The following is a 17154-nucleotide window of genomic DNA, read 5'->3' on the forward strand; positions in this document are numbered from 1 at the left end:
GCATAATCCAATCAACCAAGCCTCCGAGCACCGAGATGTAGGGCTGTTACTTCCTCCGCGAAGGGCCTGAACTCGTAAACCTTGCGTGTACAACCTCATCGTAGCTAGGATCTTGCCTCTCCATTCATACCCCTATTCTATTGTCAGACTTAGAACCACGACAGTTGGCGCCCATCGCGGGGCCGGTGTCTTAGCAACTTTCCGGCGAGGTTGCGATTTTCCCGATTCCCATCATCATTGTTTCCGGCGGTGGATTGGCTGAAGGCCGCGAGATCCGTCTCGGCGCTCGTTTTCGTCGTCGACGATTCCGCCTAGCTCCAAGTGGCCCCCTCGACGTCGAGACGCTTCCCGTCCGCGGGGCTACTCACTTTCGCGCGTGCGTCTGCGGCAGCCGTCGACCCAATATCGGTCGGCTCCCGTGGCATCTTGACTCCCCGCTGTTCATCGCTCCAACAGTGGGTGAAGCATGCGGTGGCCCGTCAGTCGGCCACCCCTCAGGTCACGACAATCGAGCTCGGCGAATCACGCTATGGGTTGTTCGACCTGTCGAATGGCTCCGTCGAGACCCTGTCCAAGTGTGACAACAGTAACCCTACGACACAAGTCTTGGTGGTCAACATGCCGCACAGCCCGCCTGGTGACTTGTTCTTGCCGCCGCTGCCGCCGCCACCAGACGACGATCCACTACCGCCGCCCAGCTTCTCACGGGCCAGCCACTCCTCGTGCGTGAGCAGCAGACGTCCTGTGGCCTGCGAGCCGTCATCCAGGTCGTAGTGATCCTCGCAGGCGGAGAGACGGCCGACCAGTTCTTCCACTGACATGGTCTTGAGATCGATCAGTGATTCAATCGCCATCGCCATTGGGCGGTAGCGACGCGGCACGACACGGAGAAACTTCTGCACCGCCTTGTGCTCGGTGACCGGATCGCCGTACAACTCCAGGTCGGCGACGAGGGCGGAGAGCCGCAGCCCGAAGTCCTCGATGGATTCCCGTCCTTGAAGCGGAGATCCTCGAACTCCCGCCAGCGCACTTGCGCCTTGGCCTCGCGTGCGCGCTCGCTGCCCATCCGCATGGTTTTGATTGTCTCCCACGCGATCTTTGCCGTGTCCTTGGCGGCCATCACGCGCAGCATCTCCGGCGGAACGCCGGTGAGTATAATGCTCAGCGCGCGCCGGTCGTCATTTTCGTCGGCGTCGGCGTCGGTCACAGCGGACCAGACGCGGGCAACCTGCAGCTTGACCTGCATCACCAACGCCCACTCCTGATAATTCGTGCGTGTGAGCATCATGGAAGCCCCTGACTCTTCTCGCACGACGCGCTCCACCACCCGATATTCGCCGCTGCTGTCGCCTGTGAGGCGAGCGAGCGGCGCCTTGGGTGAAGGCGTCCTCGGCGACTTCTTGCCGCCGCCCTTGTTCTTCCCGTCCGACTCGTCACCAGACATCACCACGGCGGATCAAACACCACCGCCGCGCCAAGGATCAAACACCCGTAGCTCTGATACCAATTGTCGTTGTTGAGGCGATCGAGCAGGGCGAGAGAGATGAATGAGAGGAAGAAGACAGTGTGTTTTTGCGCCGGGCGGACTCCCCAGCTTTTCCGTAGTTCTGTTGATCTGATTATTGTGTTTACAAGCAACCTAGCTAACTAACCCGGCCAGCCCGCTGCGATCCGGAGTTGTCGCGCCATCCCACGACCTCCACAACGCTAGCGTGCCACGCTGACCGGGAAAACCAGAACAGAAAATGAAACGGAGCGATCGTGCAAGACTCGGCCCGCTCTCCCTACTCCTACGTGCATGCTGCATGTGGACATCACATCAACAGCCATGCATTGCTTATTCTAATCAAAGCAAACTAGAAGACACACGCACTCTCACGTGTGATGGAGCTTAGGTCAACACCTCTCCAGGGTCCAGGCTGTTAATTTTGCTTCCTGCATATGTATTTTTCATTGATATTAGATTGTTCGTGATTCCTCCATGGCTGATGACTCAATTCATAACCGGATGCATATATGTGCAAACAGGACACTCTCCCGTGAAGTGTGTATAGGCTTTCAAAACGGCCACCTCACACACATAACTCAATTTTTTTAACATATTTTAGACTTGAAATTTTTTCCATCTGCAATATACGTCATTAGAAGCCCCGTTCTACAATTTCACAACTTTTAGAATTTCGGGCAAGCAAAAAAGGCAATAAAGTTCTGTGGCGGGCCATACGGGATGCCCGCCACTCTTGACTTCTTGATTATTTTTTATTTGCGCGGGTGACTGCATTGCGGCAGTGGCGAATACCTTTGTTGCCCGCACTGCAAACATCTGGATATGGAAAATTACAAATTTGAGAGGGTCACCCCACTATGTCTGTAGCGGGCGTATTCCACGACCGCCACTCTAAGACGAAGTAGCAGTGGCGGGTGGGCAGCAACGCCCGCCAGTGGCAGGTTTCAACACGCTAGCAAATTTTGCGAGTCCAATTGTGGCGGTCATTCCGGTGCGCCCGCCACTGTTACACCACCAGCACTGGCGGGTGCATCCTGTCACCCGCCGCTGCTAGTTTTCAAAATTAGCTGTGGCGGGTGTCCGGCTTCGTCTGCCACTAATTTGAGTTCACCTATAAGCCCTTTCCCGGTACTTGGAGCACTCTAGTCTCTCTGTATTGGCATCGTGACGATAACAAACTCTATCCAGCAATTTACCAAGCAGCCGTCAGTAAGCAAAAAATAATCAGGATCAAGAGAGCAAACATGAGCACATGTATGCGCAAATGGTGTTTTCCCATCGTACAAGCACTCATCTTAGCATGGCCACTGTAAAACCAAACAACTCGGGGCTTGGGATATAGCAGAATTATAATTCACCAAGTATAAAAGCACCTGTGATGCTGTACATGATGTTGGCCGTTACTGAATCTTCAACTAATTCATGTGCAGAGCCCAGCCACATGATCTTATGATAATAAACACAAGCAGCAACCTAACCTAGTCATGGTAATCACACGGGTGAATATACACCAACAGGTAACAAGGCAAAGATATGTCGCTCCCAATCCCAAGACCAGTCACCTAGCTAATTGCAACAATTCACAAGCACACAGTCCATAGGTAACAGTAAAAATAAAATGAATAACAGAATAATCAAGAAATACAGTGACTGAATTATGAGGATAGCTTTACCAATTTTTGTGGATAAGAAATTGCTGGGAAAATCCAGCAAATAAACAATCAAACGGCTAAAAAAGTTCACACCATTTAAGGAGATAGATCCAAAACTCACTCTACACTGCTCCAGGGAAAAATAACCAGCTGGGGAAAATCCTCTACCCATTCCTCACCCCCCATGATCTGAAGATTTTTTTAAAATATTTTCTTTTTATAACAAATTTCAATAATGTATGACCTAGTTCGTAAATAACAATTATATAACCCCGCCGTCCTTCATTATCCAAGCAAAGAAAAGAAAAGACTAGGATTCCTTTATCAGCTTTATTCAACATTACTCGTTTACTAAGTCATTTAGGCCTTGGCAACTATTAGATGTGGCATCTTTGTTGTTTGCTTTTTTATCATAATTACCATTCATTTGACCACAAGTAGTAAGCAGGATCAGAAGAAGGGAAGGCAACCCCTGTGAGGATTCAATGGAGTTTGGATATACAGTTTTAGTTGGCGTTGTCCTGTCTTTAGGTCATGGTGTTGTCCTCGTCTTTAGTTCAAAAAGACTAGTAGTGACGACCAAGGCTCTCAGGGGCGCCCGCCACTGACCTTCCACCACTGCTAATATGCCATCAGTGGCGGGCGCTCCCTATCTGGTGACATGCCCCCGCGTCGCACCGATCTGGCGACATGGGGAAAGCGCCACCGTCGGTGACTCCTGAGTTTGCCTCTCCTTCCCCTCGTCTGGCCGCTGCCTGAGGGGACCATCGGCAAAGCTCACACAGGATCCTATGACGGCGGTGGCCGGGCATCTCATCTCGCAGTGGCGGCTCAGACCTGGGCAGCTCCGCGGGATCCCGACGGCATCTTCCTTGTCCGCCAGTGGGGCTGCTCCTGGTCGGCAGCAAGTTGGTCGCACATGACCGCGTGGTGTTGCGGCGCGGTCGGCGCACGTCCTGCAGCCGTGCTGGTTTGGATCTTGGCCTGTACAAGTCTACGGACAGGTGTGCTGCATGCTCCTGGACACCATGGTGGCCTACTACCATGATGCTTATGGTGGTAGTCCTCGTACTCTTTTCGCTTCACGAAAACATCCTCCAAAATCGGTCCTCCTTGATCTAGTCATCGACGTGTTCCGGAACTGCTGCTGAAGATCTTGCCCAGGATATCTGGATCGGACAGAATCCGATAGTGCACGTCCATATCTGCCTACGAGGTTTTGAGGGCATGGTGCGAAGCTCTATTGGCCGATGACACCTTGGGACATGTCTTCTCGATTTCCATGGTGGAGACAACGATGGAGAAGGTCATGGTGGCCGTGATAGGAGGATCAACTAGACGGACGGAGCCTTGGCGGCGATGGAGTCAGCCAGGTGTCAGATAAGTCGCAGGAGTAGTAGTGATAAGTGGGGGTGGCAACACCGTGGTGGTACTCCTCGAGTACCAAGTCATGACTTTCAGGGTGAAAACCTAAGGTCTGACCTTCATTGGTTGTGTCTGGCGCTTGCCTTGCTGGAGGAATTGTTTTGGGAGCGCGACCTTTTTCCAGGGTGAAAACCCAAGATTTTGGATCAGGCAATGACGACGCTTGTGCACTGTTCCCTTCTTGGAGGCATTGTTTTTTGAGACCTTTTATGTTTTTGGGGTGTTGTATTAGGTGGTGTTATGTGTGTTGCTATTGAGAGGAGTCAGTCGCTGTGGCGGGATCATTCTTTTTTTCCTTTCTTTTAATTTTCTCCTTTGGATGTGTGCATTCTGGATGTCCTTGTGACATCTTGTTGGTGCATAGACGGGATGTAATTGGTATCTTCGCGATATTAATTTATTCTCCTTTCACGATCCTGGAAGAGCTCCGGCTGCACGGGGCCACCGTTGTCGTCGGCGACCGTTGGCTCCGCCGCGACATAGGTCAAGATGCATGGCCCCGCCGGCTCAGAAAGCTGCATATTTCCTGCCTGCAGTTGGAACTGAACGACCTTGCCAGCCATATCAGCTCCGGCTGCCCTGCTCTCGAGGACCTGAAACTCAACATGTTCCGCCACTCGCTCACCAGCAATGCTAAGATCATCTCCTCCTCCCTCAAGAAATTGACCATCGTTGATGGTGAGCACACCGTGGAAGATCTCGAGGTTTTCAAGTTGATTATAGAGGCCCCTGCTCTTGTTTCTCTCCGCCTGACCGGCGAGCAGTTTGAGCACATTCTTGACACCACTCAGCCACATACCATGCCGTCTCTTCTCGATGCGTCCATTCATGTGCCCTGGATTTACCAGAGCGCCGAAGAACAACTCAACATTCTTCTCACGGTGTCTAATGTGACAACCTTGCGCTTGGCGCATTTTCCGGTCACGGTATATCTTCTTCTTGATTGATACCACCTCTATTTATTATTCAGTTTGCATTTTTCTATATCTCTAGAGGCATTAAAATGAATGCCTGTATGGTTGATTTTGTTCTCAGTTGCTGTTCTTTGGGAGTCATGAGGATCTTCCTGTATTCAAGTTTGAGAACCTGACAAGCTTTTCTCTAGACGGGTGCCATATCAACGGCGACTTCCTTGGGCTGCGCCAATACCTGCACAACTCGCCTAACCTGCAGAAGCTCACTCTGCGCCATTGCAAGGTCCGCTACTTCTTTCATCAACAACTAATTACCATAACCCGAAACTTTCTGTAATATATTGGTATTCCATTCCTCTGCGCTGCTCAACAGGTCTCGGATTTCCAATCTACAAAGGAGGTGGTGAAACGCCGTCAATCATATTCTAAGGACCTGGCGCATTTCAAGTGCAACAACCTCAGGCTTACTGAAATCATACACCGAGATGGTGATGCTTCTGTCGATCCGTTGGTCAAGTTTTTCAGGGGCATGCGAAGGAATCTGCCAAACAACAAGATCAAACTCATTTCGCTCAAGAGGAGGAAAAACATAACCAGACTCACTATGGCCGATTAGAAGAACCGCATGGCAATACACTATGATGTCTATCATTTGCTGATTTCAGTAAACCAGGTTGCACATGTGTCATCATTTTTACCTTTTCAATAAATTCATCATGAGTCCCTGGGCTTGATTATGTCAGATGGTTGAGATCGTTTGGATTTCAGCAACTAGTACCTTTTGTACTAGGGTAGTGGAAGTGTCATGATCCCCTCGTCTATATATATGGATTTCTTTTTCATTTGGGATGACATTTTCTCATCTTTTGCTGATCGTGTATGTCACCGACACCTCTGAGATTATCCCCCGGTGAGATTGTTCTCCATGTACACAGTTAGAACCTTTCATATCTTGACTCAATTATCCACTTGTCTCCAACTACTCCCTCCGTTCCGAATTACTTGTCTTAGATTTGTCTAGATACGGAGGTATCTAGCACTAAAATGAGTCTAGATACATCTGTATCTAGACAAATCCAAGACAAGTTTCCGTATCTAGAACTAAAATGAGTCTAGATACATCCGTATCTAGATAGATCCCGGACGCCACGAGGAGTTCCGGAATGGTCTGGAGGTAAAGAATTATATATAGGAAGTGCTATTTCAGCTATCGGGACAAGTTTCGGGGTCACCGGTATTGTACCGGGACCACCGGAAGGGTCCCGGGGGTCCACCGGGTGGGGCCACCTGCCCCGGGGGGCCACATGGGCTGTAGGGGGTGCGCCTTGGCCTATATGGGCCAAGGGCACCAGCCCCAAGAGGCCCATGCGCCAAGAGAAGAGGAAAAGGAAGAGTCCTAAAGGGGGAAGGCACCTCCGAGGTGCCTTGGGGAGGAGGGACTCCTCCCTGGCCGCACCCTTCCTTGGAGGAAGGGCCAAGGCTGCGCCCCCCCTCTCCCTTGGCCCTATATATAGTGGAGGAAAGGGAGGGCAACCTAACCTAAGCCCTGGCGCCTCCCTCTCCCTCCCATGACACATCTCCCTCCTCCCACAGCGCCTGGCGAAGCCCTGTTGGAATCCCGCTACTTCCACCACCACGCCGTCGTGCTGTTGGATCTCCATCAACCTCTCCTTCCCCCTTGCTGGATCAAGAAGGAGGAGACGTCGCTGCTCCGTACGTGTGTTAAACGCGGAGGTGCCGTCCGTTCGGCGCTAGGATCATCGGTGATTTGGATCACGACGAGTACGACTCCATCAACCCCGTTCTCTTGAACGCTTCCGCGCGCGATCTACAAGGGTATGTAGATCCACTCCTCCCTCGTTGCTAGATGACTCCATAGATAGATCTTGGTGACACGTAGGAAAATTTTGAATTTCTGCTACCTTCCCCAACAGTGGCATCATGAGCTAGGTCTATGCGTAGTTTGTATGCACGAGTAGAACACAAAGTAGTTGTGGGCGTTGATTTTGTTCAATATGCTTACCGTTACTAGTCCAATCTTGATTTGGTGGCATTGTGGGATGAAGCGGCTCGGACCGACCTTACACGTACTCTTACGTGAGACTGGTTCCACCGACGAACATGCACTAGTTGCATAAGGTGGCTAGCGGGTGTCTGTCTCTCCCACTTTAGTCGGATCGGATTCGATGAAAAGGGTCCTTATGAAGGGTAAATAGCAATTGGCATATCACGTTGTGGTTTTTGCGTAGGTAAGAAACGTTCTTGCTAGAAACCCATAGCAGCCACGTAAAACATGCAAACAACAATTAGAGGACGTCTAACTTGTTTTTGCAGGGTATGCTATGTGATGTGATATGGCCAAAAGGATGTGATGAATGATATATGTGATGTATGAGATTGATCATGTTCTTGTAATAGGAATCACGACTTGCATGTCGATGAGTATGACAACCGGCAGGAGCCATAGGAGTTGTCTTAATTTATTTATGACCTGCGTGTCAACATAAACGTCATGTAATTACTTTACTTTATTGCTAACCGTTAGCTGTAGTAGTAGAAGTAATAGATGACGTGACAACTTCATGGAGACACGATGATGCAGATCATGGTGTCATGCCGGTGACGTTGATGATCATGGAGCCCCGAAGATGGAGATCAAAAGGAGCAATATGATATTGGCCATATCATGTCACTATTTGATTGCATGTGATGTTTATAATGTTTTTGCATCTTGTTTACTTAGAACGACGGTAGTAAATAAGATGATCCCTCATAATGATTTTAAGAAAGTGTTCCCCCTAACTGTGCACCGTTGCGACAGTTCGTTGTTTCGAAGCACCACGTGATGATCGGGTGTGATAGATTCTAACGTTCACATACAACGGGTGTAAGACAGATTTACACACGCGAAACACTTAGGTTGACTTGACGAGCCTAGCATGTGTACAGACATGGCCTCGGAACACAAGAGACCGAAAGGTCGAGCATGAGTCGTATAGAAGATACGATCAACATGAAGATGTTCACCGATGTTGACTAGTCCGTCTCACGTGATGATCGGACACGGCCTAGTTGACTCGGATCATGTAATCACTTAGATGACTAGAGGGATGTCTATCTAAGTGGGAGTTCATAAGATGAACTTAATTATCCTGAACATAGTCAAAAGGTCTTCGCAAATTATGTCGTAGCTCGCGCTTCAGTTCTACTGTTTAGATATGTTCCTAGAGAAAATTTAGTTGAAAGTTGATAGTAGCAATTATGCGGACTAGGTCCGTAAACTGGGGATTGTCCTCATTGCTTCATAGAAGGCTTATGTCCTTAATGCACCGCTCAGTGTGCTGAACCTCGAACGTTGTCTGTGGATGTTGCGAACATCTGACATACACATTTTGATAACTACGTGATAGTTCAGTTAAACGGTTTAGAGTTGAGGCACCGAAGACGTTTTGAAACGTCACGAAACATATGAGATGTTTCGAGGGCTGAAATTGGGATTTCAGGCTCGTGCCCACGTCAAGAGGTATAAGACCTCCGATGATTTTCTTAGCCTACAAACTAAGGAGAAAAGCTCAATTGTTGTGCTTGTGCTCAGATTGTCTGAGTACAACAATCGCTTGAATCGAGTGGGAGTTGATCTTCCAGATGAAATTGTGATGGTTCTCCGAAGTCATTACCACCAAGCTGCTAGAGCTTCGTGATGAACTATGATATATCATGGACATATATGATGATCCTTGAGATATTCGTGATGTTTGACACCGCGAAAGTAGAAATCAAGAAGGAGCATCAATTGTTGATGGTTGGTGAAACCACTAGTTTCAAGAAGGGCAAGGGAACAAAGAGATACTTCATGAAACGGCAATTCAGCTGCTGCTCTAGTGAAGAAACCCAAGGTTGAACCCAAACCCGAGACTGAGTGCTTCTGTAATAAGGGGAACAGCCACTGGAGCAGAATTACCCTAGATACTTGGTAGATGAGAAGGCTGGCAAGGTCGATAGAAGTATATTGGATATACATTGTGTTGATGTGTACTTTACTAGTACTCCTAGTAGCACCAGGGTATTAGATACCGGTTCGGTTGCTAAGTGTTAGTAACTCGAAACAAAAGGCTACGGAATAAACGGAGACTAGCTAAAGGTGAGCTGACGATATGTGTTGGAAGTGTTTCCAGGGTTGATATGATCAAGCATCGCACGCTCCCTCTACCATTGAGATTGGTATTAAAACCTAAATAATTGTTATTTGGTGTTTGCGTTGAGCATAGACATGATTGGCTTATGTCTATCGCAATACGGTTATTCATTTAAAGAGAATAATGGTTAATCTGTTTATTTGAATAATACCTTCAAATGGTCTTACACCTGAAATGAATGGTTTATTGAATCTCGATGGTAGTGATACACATGTTCATGCCAAAAGATAGTAATGATAGTACCACCTACTTGTGGCACTGCCACTTAAGTCATATCGGTATAAAACGCATGAAGAAGCTCCATGTTGATGGATCTTTGGGCTCACTCGTTTTTGAAAGGTTTGAGACATGCAAACCATGTCTATTGGTGTATATGCATGAAGAAACTCCATGCAGATGGATCGTTTGGACTCACTTGATTTTGAATCACTTGAGACATGCAAATCATACCACATGGGCAAGATGACTGAAAGCCTCGTTTTTCAGTAAAATGGAACTAGAAAGCAACTTGTTGGAAGTAATACATTTTGATGTGTGCAGTCCAATGAGTGCTGAGGCATGTAGTGGACATCGTTATGTTCTTACTTCACAGATGGTTTGAGTAGATGTTGAGTACATTTACTTGATGAATCACGAGTCTGAATTATTGAAAGGTTCAAGTAATTTCAGGGTGAAGTTGAAAGATCGTCGTGACAAGAGGATAAAAGATCTATGATATGATCATAGAAATGAATATCTGAATTATGAGTTTGGCACAGAATTAAGACATTGTGGAAATTGTTTCACAACTAATACAGCCTGGAACACCATAGTGTGATGGTGTGTCCGAACATCATAACTGCACCCTATTGGATATGATGCATACCATGATGTCTCTTATCGAATTACCACGATAGTTTATGGGTTAGGCATTAGAGACAACCACATTCACTTTAAATAGGGCACCACGTAATTCCGATGAGATGACACCGTATGAACTATGGTTTAGAGAAACCTAAGCTGTCATTTCTTAAAAGTTTGGGGCTGCGACGCTTATGTGAAAAAGTTTCAGGCTGATAAGCTCGAACCCAAAGCGGATAAATGCATCTTCATAGGACACCCAAAACAGTTGGGTATACCTCCTGTCTCAGATCCGAAAGCAATAAGGGATTGTTTCTAGAATCGGGTCCTTTCTCGAGGAAAAGTTTCTCTCGAAAGAATTGAGTGGGAGGATGGTGGAGACTTGATGAGGTTAATAAACCATCTCTTCAACTAGTGTGTGGCAGGGCACAGGAAGTTGTTCCTGTGGCACCTGCACCAATTGAAGTGGAAGCTTATGATAGTGATCATGAAACTTCAGATCAAGTCACTACCAAACCTCGTGGGATGACAAGGATGCGTACTACTTCAGAGTGGTACGTAATCCTGTCTTGGAAATCATGTTGCTAGACAACAATGAACCTACGAGCTATGGAGAAGCGATGGTGGGCCCGGATTCCGATAAATGGCTCGAGGCCATAAAATCCGAGAGAGGATCCATGTATGAAAACAAAGTGTAGACTTTGGAAGAACTACTCGATGGTCGTAAGGCTATTGAGTACAGATGGATTTTAAAAGGAAGACGGACAATGATGGTAAGTATCACCATTAAGAAAGCTCGACTTGTCGTTAAGATTTTTTCCGACAAGTTCAAGGAGTTGACTATGATGAGACTTTCTCACTCGTAGCGATGCTAAGATTCTGTTGGAATTATATTAGCGATTACTGCATTATTTATGAAATCTTGCAGATAGGATGTCAAAAAAAAACATTGTTTCCTCGACGATTTTCTTGAGGAAAGGTTGTATGTGATACAACCGGAAGGTTTTGTCAATCCTGAAAGATGCTAATAAGTATGCAAAGCTCCACCAATCCTTCTAAGGACTGGAGTAAGCATCTCGGAGTTGGAATGTACGCTTTGATGAGATGATCAAAGATTTTGGGTTTATACAAAGTTTATGAGAAACTTGTATTTCCAAAGAAGTGAGTGGGAGCACTATAGAATTTCTGATGAATATATGTTGTTGACATATTGTTGATCAGAAATGACGTAGAATTTTTGGAAAGCATATAGGGTTATTTGGAAAGTATTTTTCAATGGAAAGCCTGGATTAAGCTACTTGAACATTGAGCATCAAGATCTATAAGGATAGATCAAAACGCTTAATGGTACTTTCAAATGAGCACATACCTTGACATGATCTTGAAGGTGTTCAAGATGGATCAGTCAAAGAAGGAGTTCTTGCCTAAGTTGTAAGGTATGAAGTTAAGACTTAAAGCTCGACCACAGCAGAATAGAGAGAAAGGACGAAGGTCGTCCCCTATGCTTAAGACATAGGCTCTACAGTATGCTATACTGTGTACCGCACCTGAAATGTGCCTTGCCATGAGTCAGTCAAGGGGTACAAGAGTGATCTAAGAATGGATCATAGGACAGCGGTCAAAGTTATCCTTAGTAACTAGTGGACTAAGGAATTTTCTCGATTATGGAGGTGGTAAAAGAGTTCGTCGTAAAAGGTTACGCCGATGCAAACTTTGACACTAATCCAGATTATTCTGAGTAGTAAAATGGATTCCTATAGTAGAACAGTTATTTGGAATAGCTCCAAATGTAGCGTAGTAGCTGCATCTACAAGATGACATAGAGATTTGCGAAGTACATACGGATCTGGAAGATTCAGACCCGTTGACTATAACATCTCTCACAAGCATAACATGATCAAACCCAGAACTCATCGAGTGTTAATCACATGGTAATGTGAACTAGATTATTGACTCTAGTAAACTCTTTGGGTGTTAGTCACATGGGGATGTGACCTTGAGTGTTAATCACATATCGATGTGAACTGGATTATTGACTCTAGTGCAAGTGGGAGACTATTGGAAATATGCCCTAGAGGCAATAATAAATTAGTTATTATTATATTTCCTTGTTCATGATAATCGTTTATTATCCATGCTGGAATTGTATTGATAGGAAACTCAGATACATGTGTGGATACATAGACAACACCATGTCCCTAGTAAGCCTCTAGTTGACTAGCTTGTTGATCAATAGATGGTTACGGTTTCCTGACCATGGACATTGGATGTCATTGATAACGGGATCACATCATTAGGAGAATGATGTGATGGACAAGACCCAATCCTAAGCCTAGCACAAAGATCGTGTAGTTCGTATGCTAAAGCTTTTCTAATGTCAAGTATCATTTCCTTAGACCATGAGATTGTGCAATTCCCGGATATCGTAGGAGTGATTTGGGTGTGCCAAACGTCACAACGTAACTGGGTGGCTATAAAGGTACACTACAGGTATCTCCGAAAGTGTCTGTTGGGTTGGCACGAATCGAGACTGGGATTTGTCACTCCGTGTAAACGGAGAGGTATCTCTGGGCCCACTCGGTAGGACATCATCATAATGTGCACAATGTGATCAAGGAGTTTATCACGGGATGATGTGTTACGGAACGAGTAAAGAGACTTGCCGGTAACGAGATTGAACAAGGTATCGGGATACCGACGATCGAATCTCGGGAAAGTATCGTACCGCTAGACAAAGGGAATTGTATACGGGATTGATTAAGTCCTTGGCATCATGTTTCATCCGATGAGATCATCGTGGAACATGTGGGAGCCAACATAGGTATCCAGATCCCGCTGTTGGTTATTGACCGGAGAGTCATCTCGGTCATGTCTGCATGTCTCCCGAACCCGTAGGGTCTACACACTTAAGGTTCGGTGACGCTAGGGTTATAGAGATATTAGTATGCGGTAACTCGAAAGTTGTTCAGAGTCCCGGATGAGATCCCGGACGTCACGAGGAGTTCCGAAATGGTCCGGAGGTAAAGAATTATATATAGGAAGTGCTATTTCAGCTATCGGGACAAGTTTCGGGGTCACCGGTATTGTACCGGGACCACCGAAAGGGTCCCGGGGGTCCACCGGGTGGGGCCACCTGCCCCGGGGGGCCACATGGGCTGTAGGGGGTGCGCCTTGGCCTATATGGGCCAAGGGCACCAGCCCCAAGAGGCCCATGCGCCAAGAGAAGAGGAAAAGGAAGAGTCCTAAAGGGGGAAGGCACCTCCGAGGTGCCTTCGGGAGGAGGGACTCCTCCCTGGCCGCACCCTTCCTTGGAGGAAGGTCCAAGGCTGCGCCCCCCCTCTCCCTTGGCCCTATATATAGTGGAGGAAAGGGAGGGGAACCTAACCTAAGCCCTGGCGCCTCCCTCTCCCTCCCATGACACATCTCCCTCCTCCCACAGCGCCTGGCGAAGCCCTGTTGGAATCCCGCTACTTCCACCACCACGCCGTCGTGCTGTTGGATCTCCATCAACCTCTCCTCCCCCCCTTGCTGGATCAAGAAGGAGGAGACGTCGCTGCTCCGTACGTGTGTTGAACGCGGAGGTGCCGTCCGTTCGACGCTAGGATCATCGGTGATTTGGATCACGACGAGTACGACTCCATCAACCCCGTTCTCTTGAACGCTTCCGCGCACGATCTACAAGGGTATGTAGATCCACTCCTCCCTCGTTGCTAGATGACTCCATAGATAGATCTTGGTGACACGTAGGAAAATTTTGAATTTCTGCTACGTTCCCCAACACAACCATGCCCCCATATTTTTGACATTCCTTTTGGGGTTCAGAGCAGAAAGACATCTCCAGTCGCCCCCTTCGTCCACCTCCCTATTGTAGGACCTCTATGCAACCACATTTCCCTTTGATCCCCAAATGCAAGGGGAATAGGGGCGCCATGTCCATCCCCAAACCTTATCAATCAATCACTGTCATTGTTGACCATATGATTTCGACCACCTGTCACCATCAATAGGACTTGTGCGCCTTGTTTCATGGGCAAAGGGAAGGAACTGAATGAAGAGGACTTGGGGCTATGATTGAAATATAAATCAAAAAAATAAGGGCTTGATTGAAACCCCTGGGCCATGCTTGGGCTGCTAGCCCGAGCACGCTGGCTGGGCTCGAAGTTACACTTGTTTTACCTTTCTATGCTAGTTAATTCTTTCTCCAACAAATTGTTTGTTTATAAGATTCCTACGCATAGGAAGGTGGGTTAGGCTTAAATGTGTTTGATATATGCTTCATAATGCTTCCTTTATGTGCGTATATTCATTTCTAAGCTCAGGCTCTACTGCACTCGGTCAAGAAAAAATTCACACAAAAAAAAATATCCAAACTTTTTTGCATGGTAGATAATTTGGCGCATGAGGTGCTCCCCAAATTTCAGATCATTTGGACATACCAGTAGCTCTCAGCAAAAAAAGACAAATTGGGTCAGAATGGTAAACTTTTTTACAGACCCCAAATTTGTCTTTTTGGCCGAGATCTTCCCAGATGTCCAGATGATCTGAAATTTGGAGTGCACCTCACGCACCAAATTATCTACCATGTAAAAAATTGGAATTTTTTGAATTTTTCTAGTATTTGTTGGAATGTTTTCTTCATCACGGGTGCGGATGAGGTTGGGCACCGAATCGCTGCTCTCCTTTATGTATCAATTCTTTACTTTTATGTGAGTATCATTAAAATTATAATGCCTATCTTAAAGGCCTTAAATAAAAGCGCTTGTTGGGATGCAAACCAATATTTACCCTTATTGTTTTTGTGTTTTTACATGATTAATGTTACTGTAGTAATCATGTTTTGTATCTTTTCTTTCGATAATGTGAAGTTAAGTCTTTTTCTACTGCAATGTTATCAATTGCTGATTTTTTGTCTGTGTTGCCTTAATTTTTCAGTAGTTTTGGAGTTACAAAAATATAACAAGAAATTAGACCTTTATGTGTTGTTTTGTTTTTGACAGATTTTGTCTAGTTTTCTTTGTTTGCTTGTTTTTGAGTTTACATATAGCTTATATTAAGTGATATAATCTGTGGTAATTATAGAATACCGTAGGCATTATGTGGGGAAAATTATGAAACGTGTCTTGACAGTACCAAAGTGAATGATTTATTTTTTATCATACTAAACTATCTCATGAGTTCCGTTAAGTTTTGTGTGATTGAAGTTTTCAAGTTCTAGGTGAGATGATGATAGAAGGAGAATAAGGCGTGGCAATACCCTAAGCTTGGGGGATGTCCAAGGCACCCCAAGGTAAACGTAAGCTTTGGGATGCCCCGGAAGGCATTCTCTCTTTATTTATCGGTAACTTCAATTGGAGTCATATTTTTATTCGTCACATAATATGTGTTTTTCTTGGAGCGTCTTTTTGTTTTGTTGTTGTTTGATATAATCCTTAAATCTGATTTTTTTATCTGAAGAGTCTTTTCATACATACTTAATTTTCTTAAGTATTCTTTAATCTTCACTTATATCTTTTTGGAATAGTTTATTATACACTCTTGCACTTCACTTATATCCTTAGAGCAAAATTTATGAATGAATTGAATGCCATGTACTGCACTTATATCCTTAGAATCGTGGCATAGGTCCTCGATCATAATCGTCTCACGCAAGCGTAGACATGACGGCCCAGCTTAAGGCAACAATCACAACCTTAGGGCCATTTTTGGACTCTACTTTTTTTTACCGAAACTATACTAAATTAGTGGGGCCAGACCAAGTTAAATGAAATCATTTATTACTTATTTATATTACTGTTTTGTACTTATTTAGAACTCATTACTTTGACGTACAATTGTAAGTAGCATAATTTTCTATTCAATTATGAAATTAACCACATAACAATGTTGTTCAATATTATGATACATTATTTGTTTTATATGTAGTTTTAACATTAATCTGGGAAGATGTCGTTGCACTGCATTTAAAACTTATACGTTAAAGAAAGTAATGTTGATTGTTTTATATTTAAGACATTGCCTTTTATTATTTATTTTTTCAACCGCATTGTTTAGATCATGTTAACATGGAAAATAACAAAATCATTTGTCTTTACATAATTATTTATGGCTCATCGATGAACTATACATGTGTGTATTTTAAAATATCATGTCAGAGAGCACTAAACTTGATATGGGTTTCTAGTGCACTATTTTAGTGTAAGTAAAAGTATCGATAGAATATGCTGGAATAAGCAAAATATCTATAAGAGACACCAGTTCTATTGGGTTTTTTTGTCAAGTGTGTCTTCCATGTTTCTGGGTTAACCATTCAGCACACATCACACCAATTTGTTTCTTGAAATGGCAACATTCAACTTGAATCAAATGCACTTAGTATGATTCTAGGTTTAACATGCAGTTGGCACAATATGCTTGACCTGTACTCAGCATCCGCCCACCACAGGTCGTCCTACCATCCAAGCGATTACCGAACACACCGTCACCAAAAGTTTTGACCCCCAAAAAAACAAGTAGCCTACATGTCCAAACGTCTGTGACTGTCTTAGGTTAGTAGGCAAGCACTAACCATCATCTCCACACGAGACTGTCCGACCAAAAACAGGCCGTCTGCCTGAAACGAC

General features: G+C 45.5%; 1 protein-coding gene across 1 annotated transcript; it reads left to right on the forward strand.

The window, feature by feature from the left end:
• Positions 1 to 3950: 3950 nt before the first annotated feature.
• On the forward strand, positions 3951 to 6114 carry LOC147977426 (uncharacterized). The gene is made up of 4 exons (XM_087521165.1): positions 3951 to 4033; positions 4949 to 5510; positions 5620 to 5781; positions 5872 to 6114. Exons 1-4 carry the CDS (start codon positions 3951 to 3953, stop codon positions 6112 to 6114), a joined length of 1050 nt encoding a protein of 349 aa, XP_087377291.1.
• The last annotated feature ends 11040 nt before the right edge of the window (positions 6115 to 17154 follow it).

This window comes from Triticum urartu, chromosome 4A (assembly GCF_056163025.1).
Source record: "Triticum urartu cultivar PI428250 chromosome 4A, HENAU_Tu73, whole genome shotgun sequence".
Classification (NCBI taxonomy): domain Eukaryota; kingdom Viridiplantae; phylum Streptophyta; class Magnoliopsida; order Poales; family Poaceae; genus Triticum; species Triticum urartu.

Bases quoted from the DNA above. Each gene is read 5' to 3' on its own strand.
- LOC147977426 (XM_087521165.1), top strand. From the start codon at position 3,951: ATGACGGCGGTGGCCGGGCATCTCATCTCGCAGTGGCGGCTCAGACCT. The intron at 4,034-4,948 runs GTCCGCCAGTGG...GTTGGTGCATAG, and splicing joins ATCCCGACGGCATCTTCCTT to ACGGGATGTAATTGGTATCT. The intron at 5,511-5,619 runs GTATATCTTCTT...TTTTGTTCTCAG, and splicing joins TGGCGCATTTTCCGGTCACG to TTGCTGTTCTTTGGGAGTCA.